The sequence below is a fragment of the Pleurodeles waltl genome, chromosome 4_1, assembly GCF_031143425.1.
Source record: "Pleurodeles waltl isolate 20211129_DDA chromosome 4_1, aPleWal1.hap1.20221129, whole genome shotgun sequence".
Taxonomy (NCBI): domain Eukaryota; kingdom Metazoa; phylum Chordata; class Amphibia; order Caudata; family Salamandridae; genus Pleurodeles; species Pleurodeles waltl.
In genome coordinates, this window is record NC_090442.1 from 637,054,994 (window position 1) to 637,073,389 (window position 18,396).

The following is an 18,396-nucleotide window of genomic DNA, read 5'->3' on the forward strand; positions in this document are numbered from 1 at the left end:
CTGGTAGTGGTTCTGGTATGAAAATGTGGATCTACACACATTTACAAAGTTTAACAAGTTGAGGCTTACCTGTAATACTCTCAAAATGATTTCTGAATGCAAATAATCACAAAAGACTGATGATTGTTTGCTGTCAAAATAAAATATACACAAAAAATAGCAACTAGAAGAAACACGTTGTGCTTAACTGTGAAATTTTAGGCATCATTTTTTGAGGCATCCTTTAGAAAAATGTGTTGTGAACATGCTAGTATTTCCAAAAAGTACTTATAATGGAAAAATTAGTGTCAAAGCAGCTTTGGCAAAATTATGGGAAACATAAAAATAAACAAGCATTGACAAAGACAATCGAACTGATGGTGGTTGCCAGCCTTTTTGTTTTCTCTATGTGTGTTTCGTTTTGACATAGTTTGTGCAAAACGTGATTTATTGTGGGAGCTGCCAGGCCTTCACTAAAACATTGGCTAAAAGCAACAAAAAAAAATTGTCGAAAATTACTTTGTTTGCCGATGCAGTCCTTGTGAAAGAGCAGAATGCCATACTCACAGTAAAGTTTTTAGATTTTAATAAAAACATAGCGCCTTGCCTAATGTTAGACTTAATTAGAGGCCCAATTATTAACGAAAGTCACAAAAGTTCCCATGGTTTTTGTCCTCGTGGGCGTTAGGGCAGCTGTATGACTTTTATGAATTATAACTGTTTACAGAAGTAGAGCTGGGAACCATACTCTTTTGTGTGCTGCGTTTTTGCATGATCAGATATGCATGTGTATTTTTACTTACGTGAGAATCTGCTAAGGTTTTGCAAGTTAAAGTTTCCTTCAACTCTATTTTTCCCCAACCCGGAAAATGTTTTACTTCTTCCCTTGTCAGGAATACATTTCCACTGTTTCCAAATTTGGGAAGAAATCAGAGAAGAATTTGTAAAATCCATTCAGCGTGTAAGAATATTCTAAAACTGCACCTATTCATTATTGCTGCTTCCAGCTCCAGTATGTCAGTTTGTGGAAAGGTGGAAAAATCAGGGCATTTCTAGAATACAAACCCTGCTATGGTACGAGTCCTGGCATAGTCAGGCTGTTTTCAGAGCTCTGATTCAATGAGTTCTCTGCTCTAAATTGTCACCTCACTGCATGGTAACAAAGAGACTAGTGATTTTTTTACAGAGCATGTAGATTTATGAAGCACCTGTCCCATGGACAAGCTGATATTTAATAAAATCCCACACCCTTGTACTGGAAGCTGGGTAGCTTCTCCAGATTTGATTTACTCCAGAGATTTGCCACTGGATGATAATACTACACACACTAAAATTGCAAAAGGAGCCATGGAGAAGGTACTGGACAAAGAGTGAAGGTATAAGGTACCATTACTGGGGTCAATTCTTGGAGGAAAAATGCAAATTAAGACTGTTAAAGGGGCAAAAGCACTGTTAACATTCAGGACCGTTCTTACACATCAAAATGTAGCTAATTACATTATAAACTTACAGACTTTCTCATGAGACTTATACTGAAGTCCGCTCGCTGTAAGTCAGCCTCCACCCTCTTCTGCTATTTCTGGTTATCCGTGTTGTGAATATTTGTACCACCTGAGCATCGAATCACATGATTTTTCATTATGTTCCATTTGAATTGCAGTGTGCACCTGTTTTAAAGCTTTCAACAGCATGGCTGTATCTTCTAACCATAAAGCAGGGGTCTGTCAGTACCTTCAAGTTGTAATGTTCCCCTTGTCCCAGATGTAGTTTTAGCTTATCCCCCACCTCTTTCAGCCTGTTATCAGTTTGGCTGTATTATTCAGTTCTGCATACTCATAAACAGAACATTAATTGTTGCCTGATGCTCATTTGACTAAACATAGTTTTTAGATTTCTTAACAATCTACCTAGGATGTTTGTTAATTCCGTTTGTTTTTGTCTCTAGTGAGTACACACATTTGATTACCCTAAATTGTGATTATTATAGTAGCATAAACACCCTAGTTTGGGTTATGCTTTGTGGAAGTGGCCATTTGGCCCCATTTGCGCCAGGCATGGGTCTCGGCTTGGGTTAGTATGGGACGCTTCCAAAGGGTTGTAGGGTGACTCTTATACAATACACCACGTGGGCACTGTTCTGTGGGATTGCTGTGGCACATTTGTGATGATAATGGAGCCTGAAGAGGCAGAGAATCTGCGTCACGGGCCCAGTGAGAACTATTTTTCCCATTTGTCGTTGAAGAAGTAGCATTGGTTTGTGGTGCAACACAATTGTTTGATCATGAAGGAGAATAGGCCTTTCATGCTGCCCCATTCATGACTTTGCTGTCTTTCTGAAAAAAGATATCAGAGTCTTTATGTGATACAGAGACAAACCAGTGTACTTTTTAAACCTTGATTAGTATTGCCTATACCTAGTGCCATGATTAACTAAAGTGTTTTTTCTTCTGTTTTTATTTTGTTTTCACAGAAGCAGAAATAGATATTCGAATGCGAGAAGAATTTTCAAAAATGTGTTTTGAAACTTTGCTTCAGTTTTCCTTCAGTAATAAGGTTACAACCCCTCAGGAAGGATTCATCTCAAGAATGGCTCTGTCTGTGCTTCTGAAAAGATCACAAGATGTATTGCAGCGATATCTAGAAGATGAAAGGCTGAGTGGAAAATGCCCACTTCCCCGGTAGGAACTAATTTTATGCACATAAACATGTTTTAGTACAGTATGGTATGTGTTGTTGGCCTGCATGGGAGTGGACGATTTGCATGGTGTGATTCCGAAAAGCTGTGCAGGAAAGCCTTCGGGTCAAAACACCTACGGGTGATAAAAGGCTAAAGTCTCATTTAAGTCACATATATGTGCTTCACTAAGTCACTGGCCTGCGTAAGTGCATAGATGCACTATATTTTTGCCACACGCAAGGTTTATAACCAGCACTCATGAAAAATTATGAAGTATATTGGAACAGTCTTAACAGAAAAGCTGGCCTAAAGTTACGCAGTATAAACAGATGGCACGTTTTTGAGTCTTCACAGGAACCTGATGGTACATTCTGCCATCCCTTGGTAAAAGGCTTGTCTTTCTCTCACCACTAAATAAACGGGGATAGTAAGCACCACTGCGGGTGTCTTCGTCCACCCCTGAACATCAAAGGTCTTATGTGGGCTATCTGTAGTATAACAGGGATCTCTACTTCTCTTCACTTACATTAGCTTTGCAGAGTTTTCTCAAGGTAACATGTTATATTACAAATCTAATAAATACATTTATGAACAGCTGTAATACAGGGATTTGTCTCTTTCTGTGAACCCCTTGACTGGTCGCCATTGCTTGGACAGACTTGGCAGTTCCTTCTCTTGAAACTAGATTTCTACTGTCTGAATTGGTATATCCTTAAAACTGTATTCAGAGCCCCCCCCTACAGACAAGAAAAAATTACTTGGCTTAAGTTTCCTTTTAAGACTGAAGCCCTCATTACGAATGTGGCAGTTCTATGACCACCAGACTCGCAGATTAAGACTGGCAGCACCGCCAGGCCATCAGCTGGTGAAAAAGTGGCAGTGCCGGCAGTCCGACTGTGGCGCATTCGCCACGGTGGGAATGTGGAGGCCGGACCGCCGGCACTGGCACTTTTTCACCGGCTGAGGGCCTGGCGGTGCTGGCAGTCTTAATCCGCCAGGGCAGCACTGCAAGCAGCACTGCAAGCAGCGCTGCCCTGAGGCTCTTCCATGTAAAAGCTGACAGAGACAGGGTGCCGGGGGCCCCATGGGGGCTTCACTGCCCATGCCACTGGCATGGGCAGTGCAGGGGATCCCATGGACAGCCTTGTTGCGCTTTTCACTGTGGGCTTAGCAGACAGTGAAAAGCACGATGCACTGCAACATTGCCGCTGGCGTCAATGTTGTAGGCTGTTTCCAGCTGGGCTGGTGGGCAGAAACCCAGTTTCCGCCCGCTGACCCTGCGGGAAACTTGTAATAGCCCTCATGGCCAGGTCACTGCACTGGCGGTTTTCTGACCGCACAGCTTCGGTGGACGTGCTTTTCCATCCACCGAAGTTGTAATAAGGGCCTGAATGTTTATCACTAGAATTGCATTTTTCCCTTATTTTTATGCTGTAGGAACACTTACCTGCAAACCATAAGGAATGCCGGAAAAGCTTTTTCGACAGATATTTCATTTGAACTCAGTTTTTAGCATTAGAGTGCTACGCTTGTGAAGCACCCACTGTCCTTTTAACAAATGGATCCTCTGAGCACTGATAATGGAACAGGAATACAGTTCCTGAAATAGTTTTCTTTTGAATTAAGTTTTTAATCTTTTGGTGAAAAGGAGGGGTCAGGAATACATACTTTTCTATATGTCAGACATCTCTACAAGTTAATAAAGAAAAATATTTGTCCTGTCGTTTCATTGTTGGGTGACTGGAATTTTTTAAACATTCCTAGACCTGGAAATGGTACAGTTCCAATCCTAAAATCGTTTAACAACAGCTTTTATGTAGGTAATAAAATATTTAAAATCTCTGAGTAAATTTCACTAATACAGTCATCACCTAGCATCCCTATAATATGGCCAACTACACTGTTTTGCGATTGCAAATCATGACATCGGAAAAATGACAGGGTTTCTGACTACAGAATAATGTTTCCAAGCACTAAACCCCCTTTGTGAGCAGAAAAGACTCACAAAAAGGATTTGATGACTCCATTCAAATCACAATTAATAGAGGGGATCAAAGAGACATCCACCTCCTATTTACGATGTGATGTGTCATGTATTATTGGTTTGTGACCTGCAGTTACACTCTCAAACAATTGATCAGGTACTGACACGATTGGTATCCAAGCCCCAAAGGGGGTAACTGTCCCAGTATGACGTCTTCCCCTTTGTGAATCATATTGGGTGGCCTCAGGAGTAGCAGACTGTGGTCCAGGTGTGCCACTCCGTGCTCCCCACAATGTCTTTGCATAGAGGAATCATTTACCTTTAAGCAGTATCTGTCTTTTTAGTGATGTGGGCTGCTTAGAACAAAATGTTTCCGTATGTGAATGCAAATGTAAGGACGAGGTCTGCTAGTTTTTACATGCCACCATTCCTGTATTTGCAGATATCCCCCTGATTAATTCATACTTATTAATCAGGTTGTTTTGCAACTCTGCAAATGGGAATTTTGCAGAGTGGCCTAGGAGTCTTAGCCTAAAAAGTAGGTGCACAATTTGCATCCATTGTTTCTGACCTTCATGTAGGTACATCAGGTCCTTATGTCAGACATCTGGAATGCTATACATTTTGCACAGATGTAATCAGCCCCATCAAGTGGTTTTCCTTTGATGCCATTAATAATGAAAATATGTCTTGTATTATCCAACTATTGAAGCCTTTTGAATCAGGGCTTTCTACCTTTTCTCTTGAGTCCCAGTATTAGTGGTTTAGTTAGCAAAGAACAAGCAAGGCTCATTCTTTGTATTATTTTCTTTACCTCATATTTTCTGGCCACTCTGTTTTCTGAATTCTTACGATCGAGTCAAGTTTAAGAAAAGCTCCTATGCTGATGGATACTTATGCCTGCAGATTCCTCACCTCTTTAATCTTATTCAGATGCCAGACTGGATCCAGAAAAGTTGACAAAGCCCTCCTGCTGCATCAGGTGGCACCACAGCTCAAACTTGATCTCCCATGATGTAATGTCGCAGAGCCATAAATGGAGCCATGCCAGCACTCTGTTGTTTTCCCCACCGCACAGTCTGGATCCAGAGTTGCTCTCCACTACAAATTTTTTGAAAAATATTTTTCTCAGCGGTTTAGTTGCAGTGTCTTGAATGAAGAGGTTATGATCTCATATATGTCGCTCCTGTCACTCTTTGGGATTCAATTACCCCAACATCCGTCCTTACCGTTTGAACCTGTGCACACCTCCAGACCTGCTTCCGGTTGTGACTTTAACAGGTATTGTCTACTGGGAGGGTCTTTTTTTTCTCTCTGGAGGCCGCAGCAAGCAAAAAAGTCTGTGTCTCATCACATTTGGTTCTTTGGACATGTCTGGGAGGGCGACTTGAGGAGGTATTCCTCACTCAGTATTAGGACGTATTGGACAAAGATCACTTCTTCTTGCTGTCACTCCAGGTAGGTGCACAGGTCTTCTGCTCAGTGGGTCTTTTTTCCGACTCTAATCTCAACATCTTCAAACCTGTGCCTGAAGATGCAAGACTATGTTCCTTTGTTGATAATCTGCATTTTGGTGTTAGGATAAGCCCTCCTGTGTTGTTTCCCTGTACACAATCACATGGGGGGTGGAAGGTATTAGTGGCCCTCCTTGTAGCTCTGTTGTCCCCTTTATATAGAGTTCCTTTTCTCTGTGAAGAAGTGTTGTTGAGCGTATTGCAGTTTTTATTATTTTTTTCCACTGGTGGACTTGCGCTCTAGGATGTCTTCCACTTTCTGGTCAAAGGCGATTTCGACCAGGTTGACACATGACATGATTCTCATATTTTTCACAATTGTATAATATCATCTCCCTCTTAAAGGCCTGTTAAACCTCTATTTCCTTTTGTAGCCCCCTAAAAAGGCTGCTTAATTAATCACTGTCTTAATAATTACATGAATTATTTGAAATTGTTCAAGACTTTTAATCTGTTTGAAATTATTCTTATATATATTTGCTGAATCAGACTAGCTTCCACATATTTGAAGTGTTAGAGCAAAGTTTTAATGCGTCCTTACAGTTGTATGTCCCGTTGTTTAGAAACAACGGTTTAACCTAACCAGGGTGAGCTATATATATATATATATGTTCGATGGCATGTGTAGCTGCAGATACACATGCTGTGCGTTATCCTGCCATCTAGTGTTGGGCTCGGAGTGTTACAAGTTGTTTTTCTTCGACAAAGTCCTTTCGAGTCACGAGACCGGGGGACTCCTCCCTTTCGGCTCCATTGTGCATGGGCGTCGACTCCATCTTAGATTGTTTTCTTTCCGCCATCCGGTTCAGACGTGTTCCTCTTCGCTCTGTATTTCGAATCGGGAAAGTTAGCTAAATATCGAAAATTCTACGGTATTGTTCTCGTTCAGTACCTGGTTAGTGTTATTCTATCGGCACCGACAGCAAGAGCGCTCCGGCGGCCCTCCGGGGCTTCCGTTCTTCAGCGGGGCCTGGTCGGCCCGACCACATCCATCGTCAAAGACTAATGGACCGGACCCCCTTCCCCTTCTGTCCGAAGTGCCATTCCAAGTATCCCTATACAGACCAGCACCTGGTCTGTGATCTGTGTTTATCACAAGAACACAGGGAGGATACTGGCGTGGCTTGTCAAGCGTTTTGATCTAAAAAGACCCTACGTGATCGACGAGCGAGAAGACTACAAATGGTGTCGACACCGAGAGAGCAACTCGACGTCGGAGAGGAGAAAAGAATTTCCATCCAGGGATCGGACTCGGACAAATCTGAAAGTGACCTAACCTCGACGGGGCAGGGAACAGTGAGTAAACCTGCCCCGTCCAAAACTCACACAAATTTTTTCAAGGCCAAGGGGACGCCACCGCCAGCAGGCCATGGCTTAACCCATCAAAAAGAAGGTGACCAAACATCGGCACTGAAAAAGGCCAATTTGCCGAAGACTTCCGACTCCGGTCGAGATTCCGGCACCGAACGATCTCGACACCGAGAGTTCAACTCACAAAAAGTGAGAAAAACAGCATTGGAACCGAAAAAGATATTTTCGGAATCATCGGTACTGAAAAAAGAGGCTTCGGAGCCGAAAAGAAGCTCTTACACAGAAGAGCAAGGACTTTCCAGCCAAATGAAGGAAAGACATAGGTTTGAGCAGGAAATAAGTATGGACGAACCGGACCATACACAGAGGAGGTTGCATATCCAGAAAGAGACTGGAAAAATACGAACTCTCCCTCCAATTAAGACCAAAAGAAAACTGGTATTTCAGGAGACAGAAATGCAGCCGAAGGCGAAGGTGGCTAGAGAAAAATCCCCACCAAGGTTTTCACCACAACCTTCACCACCACACTCACCACAACTGTCTCTAGTGGGAACACCTCCAATGCAGTCACCCACACATACAGGGATGACACAAGATGATCCTGATGCATGGGACGTATATGACGCACCAGTATCAGATAACAGTCCGGATTGTTACCCAACAAAACCGTCACCTCAAGAGGACAGTACTGCCTGTACACAGGTACTATCCAGGGCAGCTACGTTCCACAACGTAGCAATGCATTCTGAGCCAATAGAGGATGATTTCCTGTTCAACACCTTGGCATCCACCCACGCTTCCTACCAGAGTCTGCCAGTGCTCCTGGGTATGCTTAAACATGCAAAACAAGTATTCCAGGAGCCAGCTAAAGGAAGGGCTATCACGCCTAGGGTGGAGAAGAAGTACAAGCCTCCCCCAACGGATCCTGTGTTCATAACACAACAACTTACACCAGACACAGTGGTTGTAGGAGCAGCAAGAAAGAGAGCAAACTCTCAATCGTCAGGAGACGCACCACCGCCTGACAAAGAGTAGAAAGTTTGACGCAGCGGGTAAACAAGTGGCAGCACAGGCAGCCAATCAATGGAGGATCGCTAATTCGCAAGCCCTACTTGCTTGCTACTACAGGGCACACTGGGACGAGATGCAACACATTATACAACACTTGCCCAAAGAATACCAGAAACGTGCCCAGCAGCTTGTGGAAGAAGGACAGGCAATATCCAACAACCAAATAAGGTCCGCACTAGACTCGGCAGACACAGCAGCACGAACAGTCAACACTGCAGTAACCATTCGCAGGCATGCATGGTTAAGAAGCTCTGGATTCAAGCCAGAAATCCAACAAGCGGTGTTGAACATGCCATTTAACCAAGAACAATTGTTTGGGCCGGAAGTGGACACAGCAATTGAAAAGTTGAAAAAAGATACGGACACAGCCAAATCCATGGGCGCGCTCTACTCCCCACAAGTCAGAGGCGCATTTAGGAAGCCACAATTCAGAGGAGGTTTTCGAATGCAAACACAAGAGCCTTCCACCTCTCAAACCAGACCCACCTATCAGGCACAATACCAAAGGGGAGGGTTTCGTGGCTCCTATAGAGGAGGACAATTCCCAAGAGGAAGGGGAAAGTTCCAGACACCCAAAACAAGCCAGACCAAACAGTGACTTCAGTGTCACAAAACCCCAGCACTTATCACCAGTGGGGGGGGAGACTGACCGCATACTATCAAAACTGGACACCCACTACCACAGACGCATGGGTCCTAGCCATTATCCAACATGGTTATTCCATAGAATTCACAAATTTCCCGCCAGATGTGCCACCAAGAGCACACAATCTGTCCAAACAACACTTAGACCTATTACAAATAGAAGTACAAGCACTATTACAAAAACAAGCAATAGAGCTAGTGCCCAACCATCAGAAAGGAACAGGCGTCTACTCACTATATTTCCTAATTCCAAAAAAGGACAAAACGTTAACACCTATCTTAGATCTCAGAACACTGAATCGCTTCATCAAATCAGACCACTTCCACATAGTAACACTTCAAGACGTGGTTCCCTTACTGAAAAAAGAGGACTACATGTCAACATTGGATCTCAAGGATGCGTACTTTCACATACCCATCCATCCTTCTTACAGAAAATACTTAAGGTTTGTAATACACGGCGTACACTATCAATTCAAAGTGTTACTGTTCGGGATAACAACAGCCCCAAGGGTATTCACAAAATGCCTAGCAGTAGTAGCTGCTCACATAAGGAGACAGCACATGCACGTATTCCCATATTTAGACGACTGGCTAATAAAAAACAACACTCAACAACAGTGTCTTCTTCACATGCAATATGTCATAGAAACTCTACACAAACTAGGGTTCTCTATAAATTACCAGAAATCACATCTGCAACCATTCCAAATACAACAATACTTGGGAGCAACACTCAACCCACAAAGGGCAATTGCCACTCCAAGCCCACAAAGGGTCCGAGCGTTCCAAAATATAACATCAAGCATACAGTCAGACCAACACTACCCAGTAAGGTTTGTAATTAAACTTCTAGGCATGATGTCTTCATGCATAGCCATTGTCCCAAATGCAAGATTACACATGCGGCCCTTACAACAGTGCCTAGCAAAACAATGAACACAAGCACAGGGTCAACTTCAAGATCTAGTGTTGATTGACCGCCAAACACACTTCTCGCTTCAATGGTGGAACCCTATAAATTTAAACAAAGGGCGACCATTCCAAGACCCAGTGCCTCAAGCTGTTATCACAACAGATGCTTCCATGATACGGTGGGGAGCACACCTCAACAACCACAGCATACAGGGTCAATGGGACAATCAACAAAAACAACTTCACATAAATCATTTGGAACTGCTAGCAGTGTTTCTAGCACTAAAAGCATTTTAACCACTGATAGCCCGCAAATAAAAAAAATTCAAAACAGACAACATGACCACAATGTATTATCTCAACAAACAAGGGGGAACACACTCGTCACAACTGTGTCTCTTAGCACAAAAGATTTGACATTGGGCAATTCACAATCACATTCGCCTGATAGCACAATACATACCAGGCATTCAGAACCAGTTAGCCGACAATCTCAGTCGAGGTCACCAGCAAACTCACAAATGGGAAATTCATCCCCAGATCCTACAGGATCACTTCCTCCGCTGGGGAACACCAAACATAGACCTATTCACAACAAAAGAAAACGCAAAATGCCAAAACTTCGTGTCCAGGTACCCACACCCTCAATCCAAGGGCAATGCACTATGGGATATTTGCTTACGCTTTTCCCCCGCTCCCACTCATTCCTTATCTGGTCAACAAACTAAGTCAAAACAACCTCAAACTAATACTCATAGCACCAACCTGGGCTCGCCAACCGTGGTACACAACACTGTTGGACTTATCAGTAGTACCTCACATCAAATTACCAAACATACCAGATCTGTTAACCCAACACAAACAACAGATCAGACACCCCAATCCAGCATCGCTCAATCTAACAATCTGGCTCCTGAAGTCTTAGAATTCGGACATTTAAACCTTACACAAGAATGTATGGAGGTCATTAAACAAGCTAGAAAACTTACAACAAGACATTGTTACGCAAACAAATGGAAAAGATTTGTTTGCTACTGCCACACTAATCACATTCAACCACTACCTGCCTCCACAAAGGACATTGTAAGCTACTTACTACACTTACAAAAGTCTAATCTAGCATTCTCTTCCATTAAAATACATCTCACCGCAATATCTGCCTATCTGCAGATTACACATACAACATCGCTTTTTAGAATCCCAGTCATTAAAGCTTTTATGGAGGGACTAAAAAGAATCATACCCCCAAGGACACCACCAGTACCTTCGTGGAACCTTAACATTGTATTAACACGACTCATGGGACCACCATTCGAACCCATGCACTCTTGTGAAATACAATACTTAACTTGGAAAGTAGCCGTTCTAATAGCCATAACATCACTTAGAAGAGTAAGTGAGATACAAGCATTTACTATTCAAGAACCCTTGTTGCGTAGGCTCTCATTATCCTAAATGAGACTACTGGATTTCTAGGCAGCAGGGTCGTTCACGGTGTGGGTGACTGAGTCGGACCCACTTGGAAGGACCTCTGTCACCCTAAACCCGGTTTTGCTCCGGCTAACTAGCAGTGCCTCATTTCCCCAAAAGGGAAGAGATGATTGGGCAGCCGAGCGCATGACATCTTTGGAACTTCTCAGGGAAGTCGTGGTCACTCAGATCCAAACCAACTCTCTCATTTACAGTATGATCCCATATACAAATGACAAAGGCAGTATAAGTTTTATATATATTGTTTTAATAAAACGACTGCATTTTAGATATTAAGGCGTGAGCCGCAATAACCAGAACCATACAACACAGTAGGATTGAAATAGTCACGAGGAGAGTGAAACATAAGAACAACGCTATCATGGTGTTTAACAATTTCTACTCTCTCTCAGCTAGTTCTATTTCGAGCACAGCATGTTAAGCTTCCAACTTGCCTTTCTGAATCCCTGGGGAGACATCAGCCCTCATACCTGAGCAAAGGCCTGTGATCTGGTTCAGCATCTGCAACGAGGCAGTCAGCGTCTAGTTGTGGTTCCCTGGTCGGAATCGCCCTCTCACGTGTATTGGGACAAGGAAGTGTTTTTATAACTAACATGTCAGCGTGATCACAAAATGTCCCTACGCAGGAATGCCAAAGACTAAACTCCTACCATGTCTATCGGCAATGTACCAGACTGTATCCTTGACTGAAGCACAGAGTGAACAGGAATGTGTTATGGAGAACTCCAGTGCTGAAGTAGGCTAAACAGTGTCATATAAAAAATAAAGCAAGACCGTAGAACTGGCTATTTGAAAATTAACAGTACGAAGCCGAATAAAAGCATCTAGAGCAAAGTGCACAAAGGCTCTAAGCTGCGAGCAAAGGAATAAAATACATCCAGGGCAAAATGCACAAAGGCCTAAAGCCTGAAGCTAATGCGCAAAGGATACGTGAAACTGACCACACTACACCCTCCCCTTGTCAGTAGCAAGTGGTTCCAATAACATAAAAGTATGCCCCAGATTAAAATAATACAGATATTTCGACAAGATCAGAGGACAACAAAGTCATAAATTTGGGAAGCATGTGCCGATAAAACCAAATCCAACATAATGCCAATTTGTATGTCATCAAAATAATCCAATTGTCAGACAGAAGCAATAGAAAGCAGCAGTTCCTCCACCTCGATATATGTCAATATCGGAAGATCCACGCCAAAAAGTATCATGGAGCAGGTGTGTTCCAAAGCCCCAAAACCATCCAGGGCAGCACCCCGTGCAGGGCCTATGAATGAGACAACACCATCCTCCTCCAGGAAGGGAATCTCATAAACTGCCTCACGAAGCAAACGCAACCTTAGTGCACAAGTCTGGGAATGAGCCCTAATCGGGAACATCAACAGATCAGTATCGACCACTGAGGGGCGCTGCAGTGAGAGACAGAGAGCCAGTGCATGTTCAAACGAGCACCAAAGGCACCGAAACATTGGTTGCACACAATCCAAAACTGGCCGGAATGTCAGAGACCAGTCACACTCCAATTGTCCCAGGAGTGTCACTCCAAAATGCTGCATCATGCGTTCACGACACAGCTGCGCTGATGGGAGCGCCAATATGGGATCTCGTCGCAGCGGGACAGCCATTACGGAAGAACAGCAGCAACAACAAAACCCCAGCCAATAAAGCCAAAGTAATCGGGAAACCCCCAAAAATGCTTCCGAAAATAGAGTGAATAGCCGAAGGTATTAAACCGAATATTGAAGAGAAGGTGTGAGCAAAACCAACACCAACGGCTTTGAAAAAATGTGCAATTCCAGCAGTGCTGGATGCATTAAATATACGTCCCACGAGTTCACCAAAGTGACTCGGAAAGTTAGTATTCAAAAGGGACTGTATTTCCGCCGATGACCTTGCCACTTGAAGTGCATAGGTCTCGCTAGCAGATGTAAGGGCCACATGCTTTTGAAACAATAAAACCTTTAGTCGACTCAACTTGTCGAAATTTACCTTGGAAGTAGCAATATGAGGCCAGATGTCCGCTACCTCCCTAATTTGAGTGGGGGTAAACAACACATTCCCCCAGCACGTAACGGCCTTGGTGACAACGAATACGTAAACTATTCCGGCACGCATGCCACAACAGTGCTCACTGTTAAGAATAACATAACTGCCGTTAGAAAGCACCTGGAAAGTGTTTTTAATTACTGGGACTGGAACTCCCTTCAGATAACAAGCTAAGTTAGCAATCGAGGCATTACATGCCCCGTGCAAGGACAGCTGTTTACAAACCATGGAATGGCTGACAGAAGTTTCGCATTCGCTACCGCTAAGAAAAACCTCCCTCAAACCATTAATACATCTGTACAGAAAGGGAAGCTCCCACACCTCGTGTATGTAACTGTCTCCCAACCCTTCATATCTACCCACCGGAATGTGCTTTAAACAAGAAGTAAATTGCAGAGTGGAGATAGGCAGATTAATCACCCCATGAATCAACCACTCAGCTGACGGAATCTCTGCAACCGTAAAAGGCAGTTTTTCCAATCTTTCAATGTTTAACATAACATTTGTCGCATCCTTTTTAGCCATCAGCTGTTGTTGACGAGTCAAATTAAAGGAAATAAATATCTCCCTGGCACGAATGTGCTGCCATGGAACGCGACCTGCCTTCAAAGTCTGTAGAGTCCAACCCAGCTGCATGATGGACCTTGTCTGACTCTGCCCATGATATAAAGAAGACATATCCGATTTAATAATGTCTATAGCAGAGGAAACGATGTTGTCAATTGTATAAACACGGTCCGAAAGGGTATGTATCCCATTATCCACAACAGACAAAGCCTGTATCAAATTTCCCTGATCAATTTGTCTCAACCAGGCCGCTGCCTCTTGTTGTGAAAGCTTCCAAATCTCATTATATACTTCATATAGAAAACGCTTCTTCCGCGGCATTCATGGTCCGGACAAAAAATCTTGTAAGTCAGTATCATTAGACAGTAACGTGAGATGTGACTTAACTGCATCCAGCATGGATGACTTCAACCATTGCTGACAAAGCTTCCCCACGCTGTATGTAGTAATGATATCAGCATGTTCTGGTGATATGTAGCGAGGGTCTGCCTACTAGTCCTGAACCCCCCCCGAAGAGGTGACAAAACGCTGATGACACCCATTAGTGTCTACGGGCCATAATAACCGCCCGCCCGGATGTATCAATGAAGTGTTAAGCGTACCATTCTGGACCCAGTGTGTAAACTCACTAAACGTAGTATTTACATATCGCTGCCAATCGTCCAATTTGGAAGGGACAGGTATACCAGGCAAATTCAAATTCCCAATCGTTGCTAAGCCCAAACAGCTAGTCTGTTGCACAGTGTCATTGAGGAAAATCATTTGGACAGGAATAATACATGCCCTAAATAAAGTGTCCCTGCCTCGCATTTGCCAATTTTTCGTTCCCGCAGACACTTTTCAAGTCAACAGTCTTGGACCAATATTCATACCCCTCAACCGAAAGTTTAGATACAAACAAATTTGAATACAGTAATTTAGTATTGGTCAATAACATTTGCTTATTAGTAGACAGAGTAACTTTAAAATAGTAAGACTTAGCATTCTGTTGACTATGCCCAGAAAAATATGCAAATTTATCATAATACGTTTTAGAACTCCCCTGTGGAGGAGTCGGGCAATGTTCCCATTGCATATACTCAAATATCGACTTACGGCTACTAGCTTTATGAATAAAGTGGTGTCCATAATAATTGTAGCAAAACATGTCACCATGATTATCTCTAAATAGGTAAGCATCTTCACCGTCATAGACAGTATAATATTGCAATTCAGTCAGCATAGAATCTACTGTCTTCACATCCCAATCATCAGAAACAATGCCTGGTATAACAATATCATTCATTGATAACTTGAGAACATACGGTATTTGAATCAATTCAGTGGGACCATATATATCAAACATCACTTTATCCCACACAATCCCATCCGGAATCGGTACTGCAGAAATGTTCACATAGGACAAGTCTCTTCGAACCATATGAGATGAAAAATGTGGTTTCAACACTGTCTCCACGTGCTCAATGTCAGAGCGTTCAGGAAGCAAATGACCATGTATTACCCAAAAAAAAGTAACCACAAATCCCAACCACAAGAAAAGAGTCAGTACAGTCATAAAAAGCCACACATAGTTCCAAGGAAAAACAAAATATGTTTGTTTAAGCCAACACAGCAGCTTACGTGGACCCCGGGCTGAAGATGGAGAGGACGTGGAGTCTGACACCGTATCATCAGTGTCGTTGAAGCAGCCAGAGGCAGTTCTTGCAAAAGGTGCAACCGTAAACAAAGAAGCAGATGGTGGCTCTCGCCTCGGCACGCTATAAACCACATGTTCAGTAATATAATTAGAACGTACAGCAACTTGATCAAAAGATTCAAATTAATCGCTGTCTGTGGAACAATCGCAAGATCAGCTTCCACCCTCCCCAAGCTCGGAGAGGAAATAGCATCGGTGCAAATCACCTGCAGCGGGACCTCTTCCCCAGTAGTGAGAGGGATTCCGGAACTACTGGGTGTCCCTCTTGGTCTGCTGTGCAGAATCGGCCACATGTTGTAACTTGACATTATCAATCGAAACAAAGCGATTTCCCTTGGCCCCGTGCAGCGGCGGTAAAATTACAGTTCTCGTGCCGCTAATCCCCAACACAGGGACAGGCACCAGGTAAGAAGGACCAAATTCTTTATTTACTGCGACCTTTTCACGCACAAGATCCCCAATCCTGGGAATCCAACCAGTAGGCGTTACTGGCTCATCCTTAATTCCTGTGGAGGTAGCACTTACAGAAGAGTTATCTTCACGGAATTGTTGTAAATCCTGCAAAACAGTGACACGATCATTTATGTCAAAGGGCGTCTCTGCCATCTCCACACCAGGACCATCTAGATCAGGAACATACATTTGTGTTCCAAACAGGCACTCATACGAAGTACGACCCCCTAGGGACCTTCTAGGCAAGTTATTAAGTGCTCTCTGTACTCCATACAGGTCGGCTAGCCAACTACGACCCGTACCTATAACTCTGGCTGTTAAGGATTGCTTTAAATCACGATTTAAACGCTCCACGACAGAATTTCCCTCGGGATGAAATGGAGACGAGAATTAGAGTTGGACCCCCAACGAAGCCATGCTGTCCCCGAATGCCTTAGAGGCAAAGGCAGGGCCCTGGTCCGAATGAAAAGCCGCAACTGCAAATGTATCGACAAAGATGCGCAAATCTTTAATAACAGTCCGAGCGTCAGCCGAGCGCTGTGGCCAGACCCACACAAATCTGGAGCACGAATCTACAGCAACCAATATATATTTGTATGCACTATCTGGTGACAGCAGACCACAATGATCCAAGTACACACACTGTAAAGGCTTATTTGATATGAGAAGGGGCGTCTGCTGCGGGCGTGTAGCCGTGGAAACTTTATTTGTTGACAGATGTCAGAACAAAGGACATACTGCTTCGTCTCTTTATAGAGACCAGGCCACCAGTAACGAGCCTGTAAGAGTGAAATCATGGCAGCCACACCAGCATGTGCAGATGCCGCCCCTTCATGCGCTGCCGATATTAATCGAGGTCTTTCGACTTTATTGGGTATTTCACGTACACCAACGCCTGGGATTTTAACTACAGCGTTTAGCATACTACCCTTGCAGTAACTATATTTAGAAGGGAATCGTTTAGGAAATGGCGTGCCATCAGCTGTAGCTTTTATGGCAGCCGAAATCTCTGTGTCTGGTTTGGAACTCGAACGAGTTACTGCGGCCACAGTGGCAACTGCCACTGCCGATTTTGCGACTTCATCAGCCAAAGTATTCCCAGCAACGTGTATTCCAACGCGCTGGTGCCCAAGTGTATGTACAACATGGACTTTAGGAAGCGTTTCTTTCAGATTCGCAACCTTCCCCCACAGCAATTTGTGTTTAATGGTGTTGCCTTTGGAATCTCTGAACCCATTCAACCTCCAGTAGTGTAATATTCATTGAAAGACTGAACACAGTAGTAGGAGTCACAGACCAGCAAGGTAAGTATCGCCGGATCCGCGTGCTCCAATGCTAACAATAGAGCTTTCAGCTCAGCCAACTGTGCTGTACAGTCTCCCAAGGTCTGTGTATAAGTATGTTGGGGGCAGAACACATCCCCCTCCATAGTGCCGCTCACCACCGCACATGCAGCAGAATACTGTTGTTTAGTCCCAACCGCTGGTTGCGCAGAGCCATCGGTATACATGACCACCTGATATTGGTCAATAGGCAATGTGCCAGCAGGAACTGGGTACTCCATTTCATATTGAAGAAATTCTTGAGTCTGCAGCTTAGGGTCAAATATGTAATCTACATCAGTGGCTGTCAAAGACGTAGCCCATTGTATCCATCGCGGGTGTAAAGCTTTCGAATTAGGAACACTCGCTTTTGTAACAGCCTCTAAGGCTGGAATTGGGGAAACGACAATGATGCGTTGGCCCTGGGCAAGAGGTCGTTCTTTAATAACAGCCATCTGTACAGCAGTGAGAATTTTCTCTGTTTGTGCAAAACGTTGTTCTGCAGCTGAATACAAGTGAGATTTGTATGCTATCGGGACTGTCTCACCCTCATTAAAGGTGACATACGTAAATCCAACGGCACCAGGTATAACCCTGATGACCAGATGCATTTTATTATCCCGTGTGTGTAAATGCTTTACTGCTAAGAGATCAGTTTGCAAATCTCGAAGAATATATGTATGCGCAATCGTCCAAAATCTACCCGAAAAATGTGGGCGAATCAACTC

General features: G+C 43.6%; 1 protein-coding gene across 1 annotated transcript in view; it reads left to right on the forward strand.

The window, feature by feature from the left end:
* The window catches only part of MON2 (MON2 homolog, regulator of endosome-to-Golgi trafficking), a 775,721-nt gene that overhangs the window by 702,297 nt on the left and 55,028 nt on the right, over nucleotides 1-18,396 (forward strand). Inside the window, 1 exon segment of the mRNA XM_069229077.1 lies at nucleotides 2,450-2,657. Within this exon segment, the coding sequence (XP_069085178.1) occupies nucleotides 2,450-2,657 (208 nt within the window).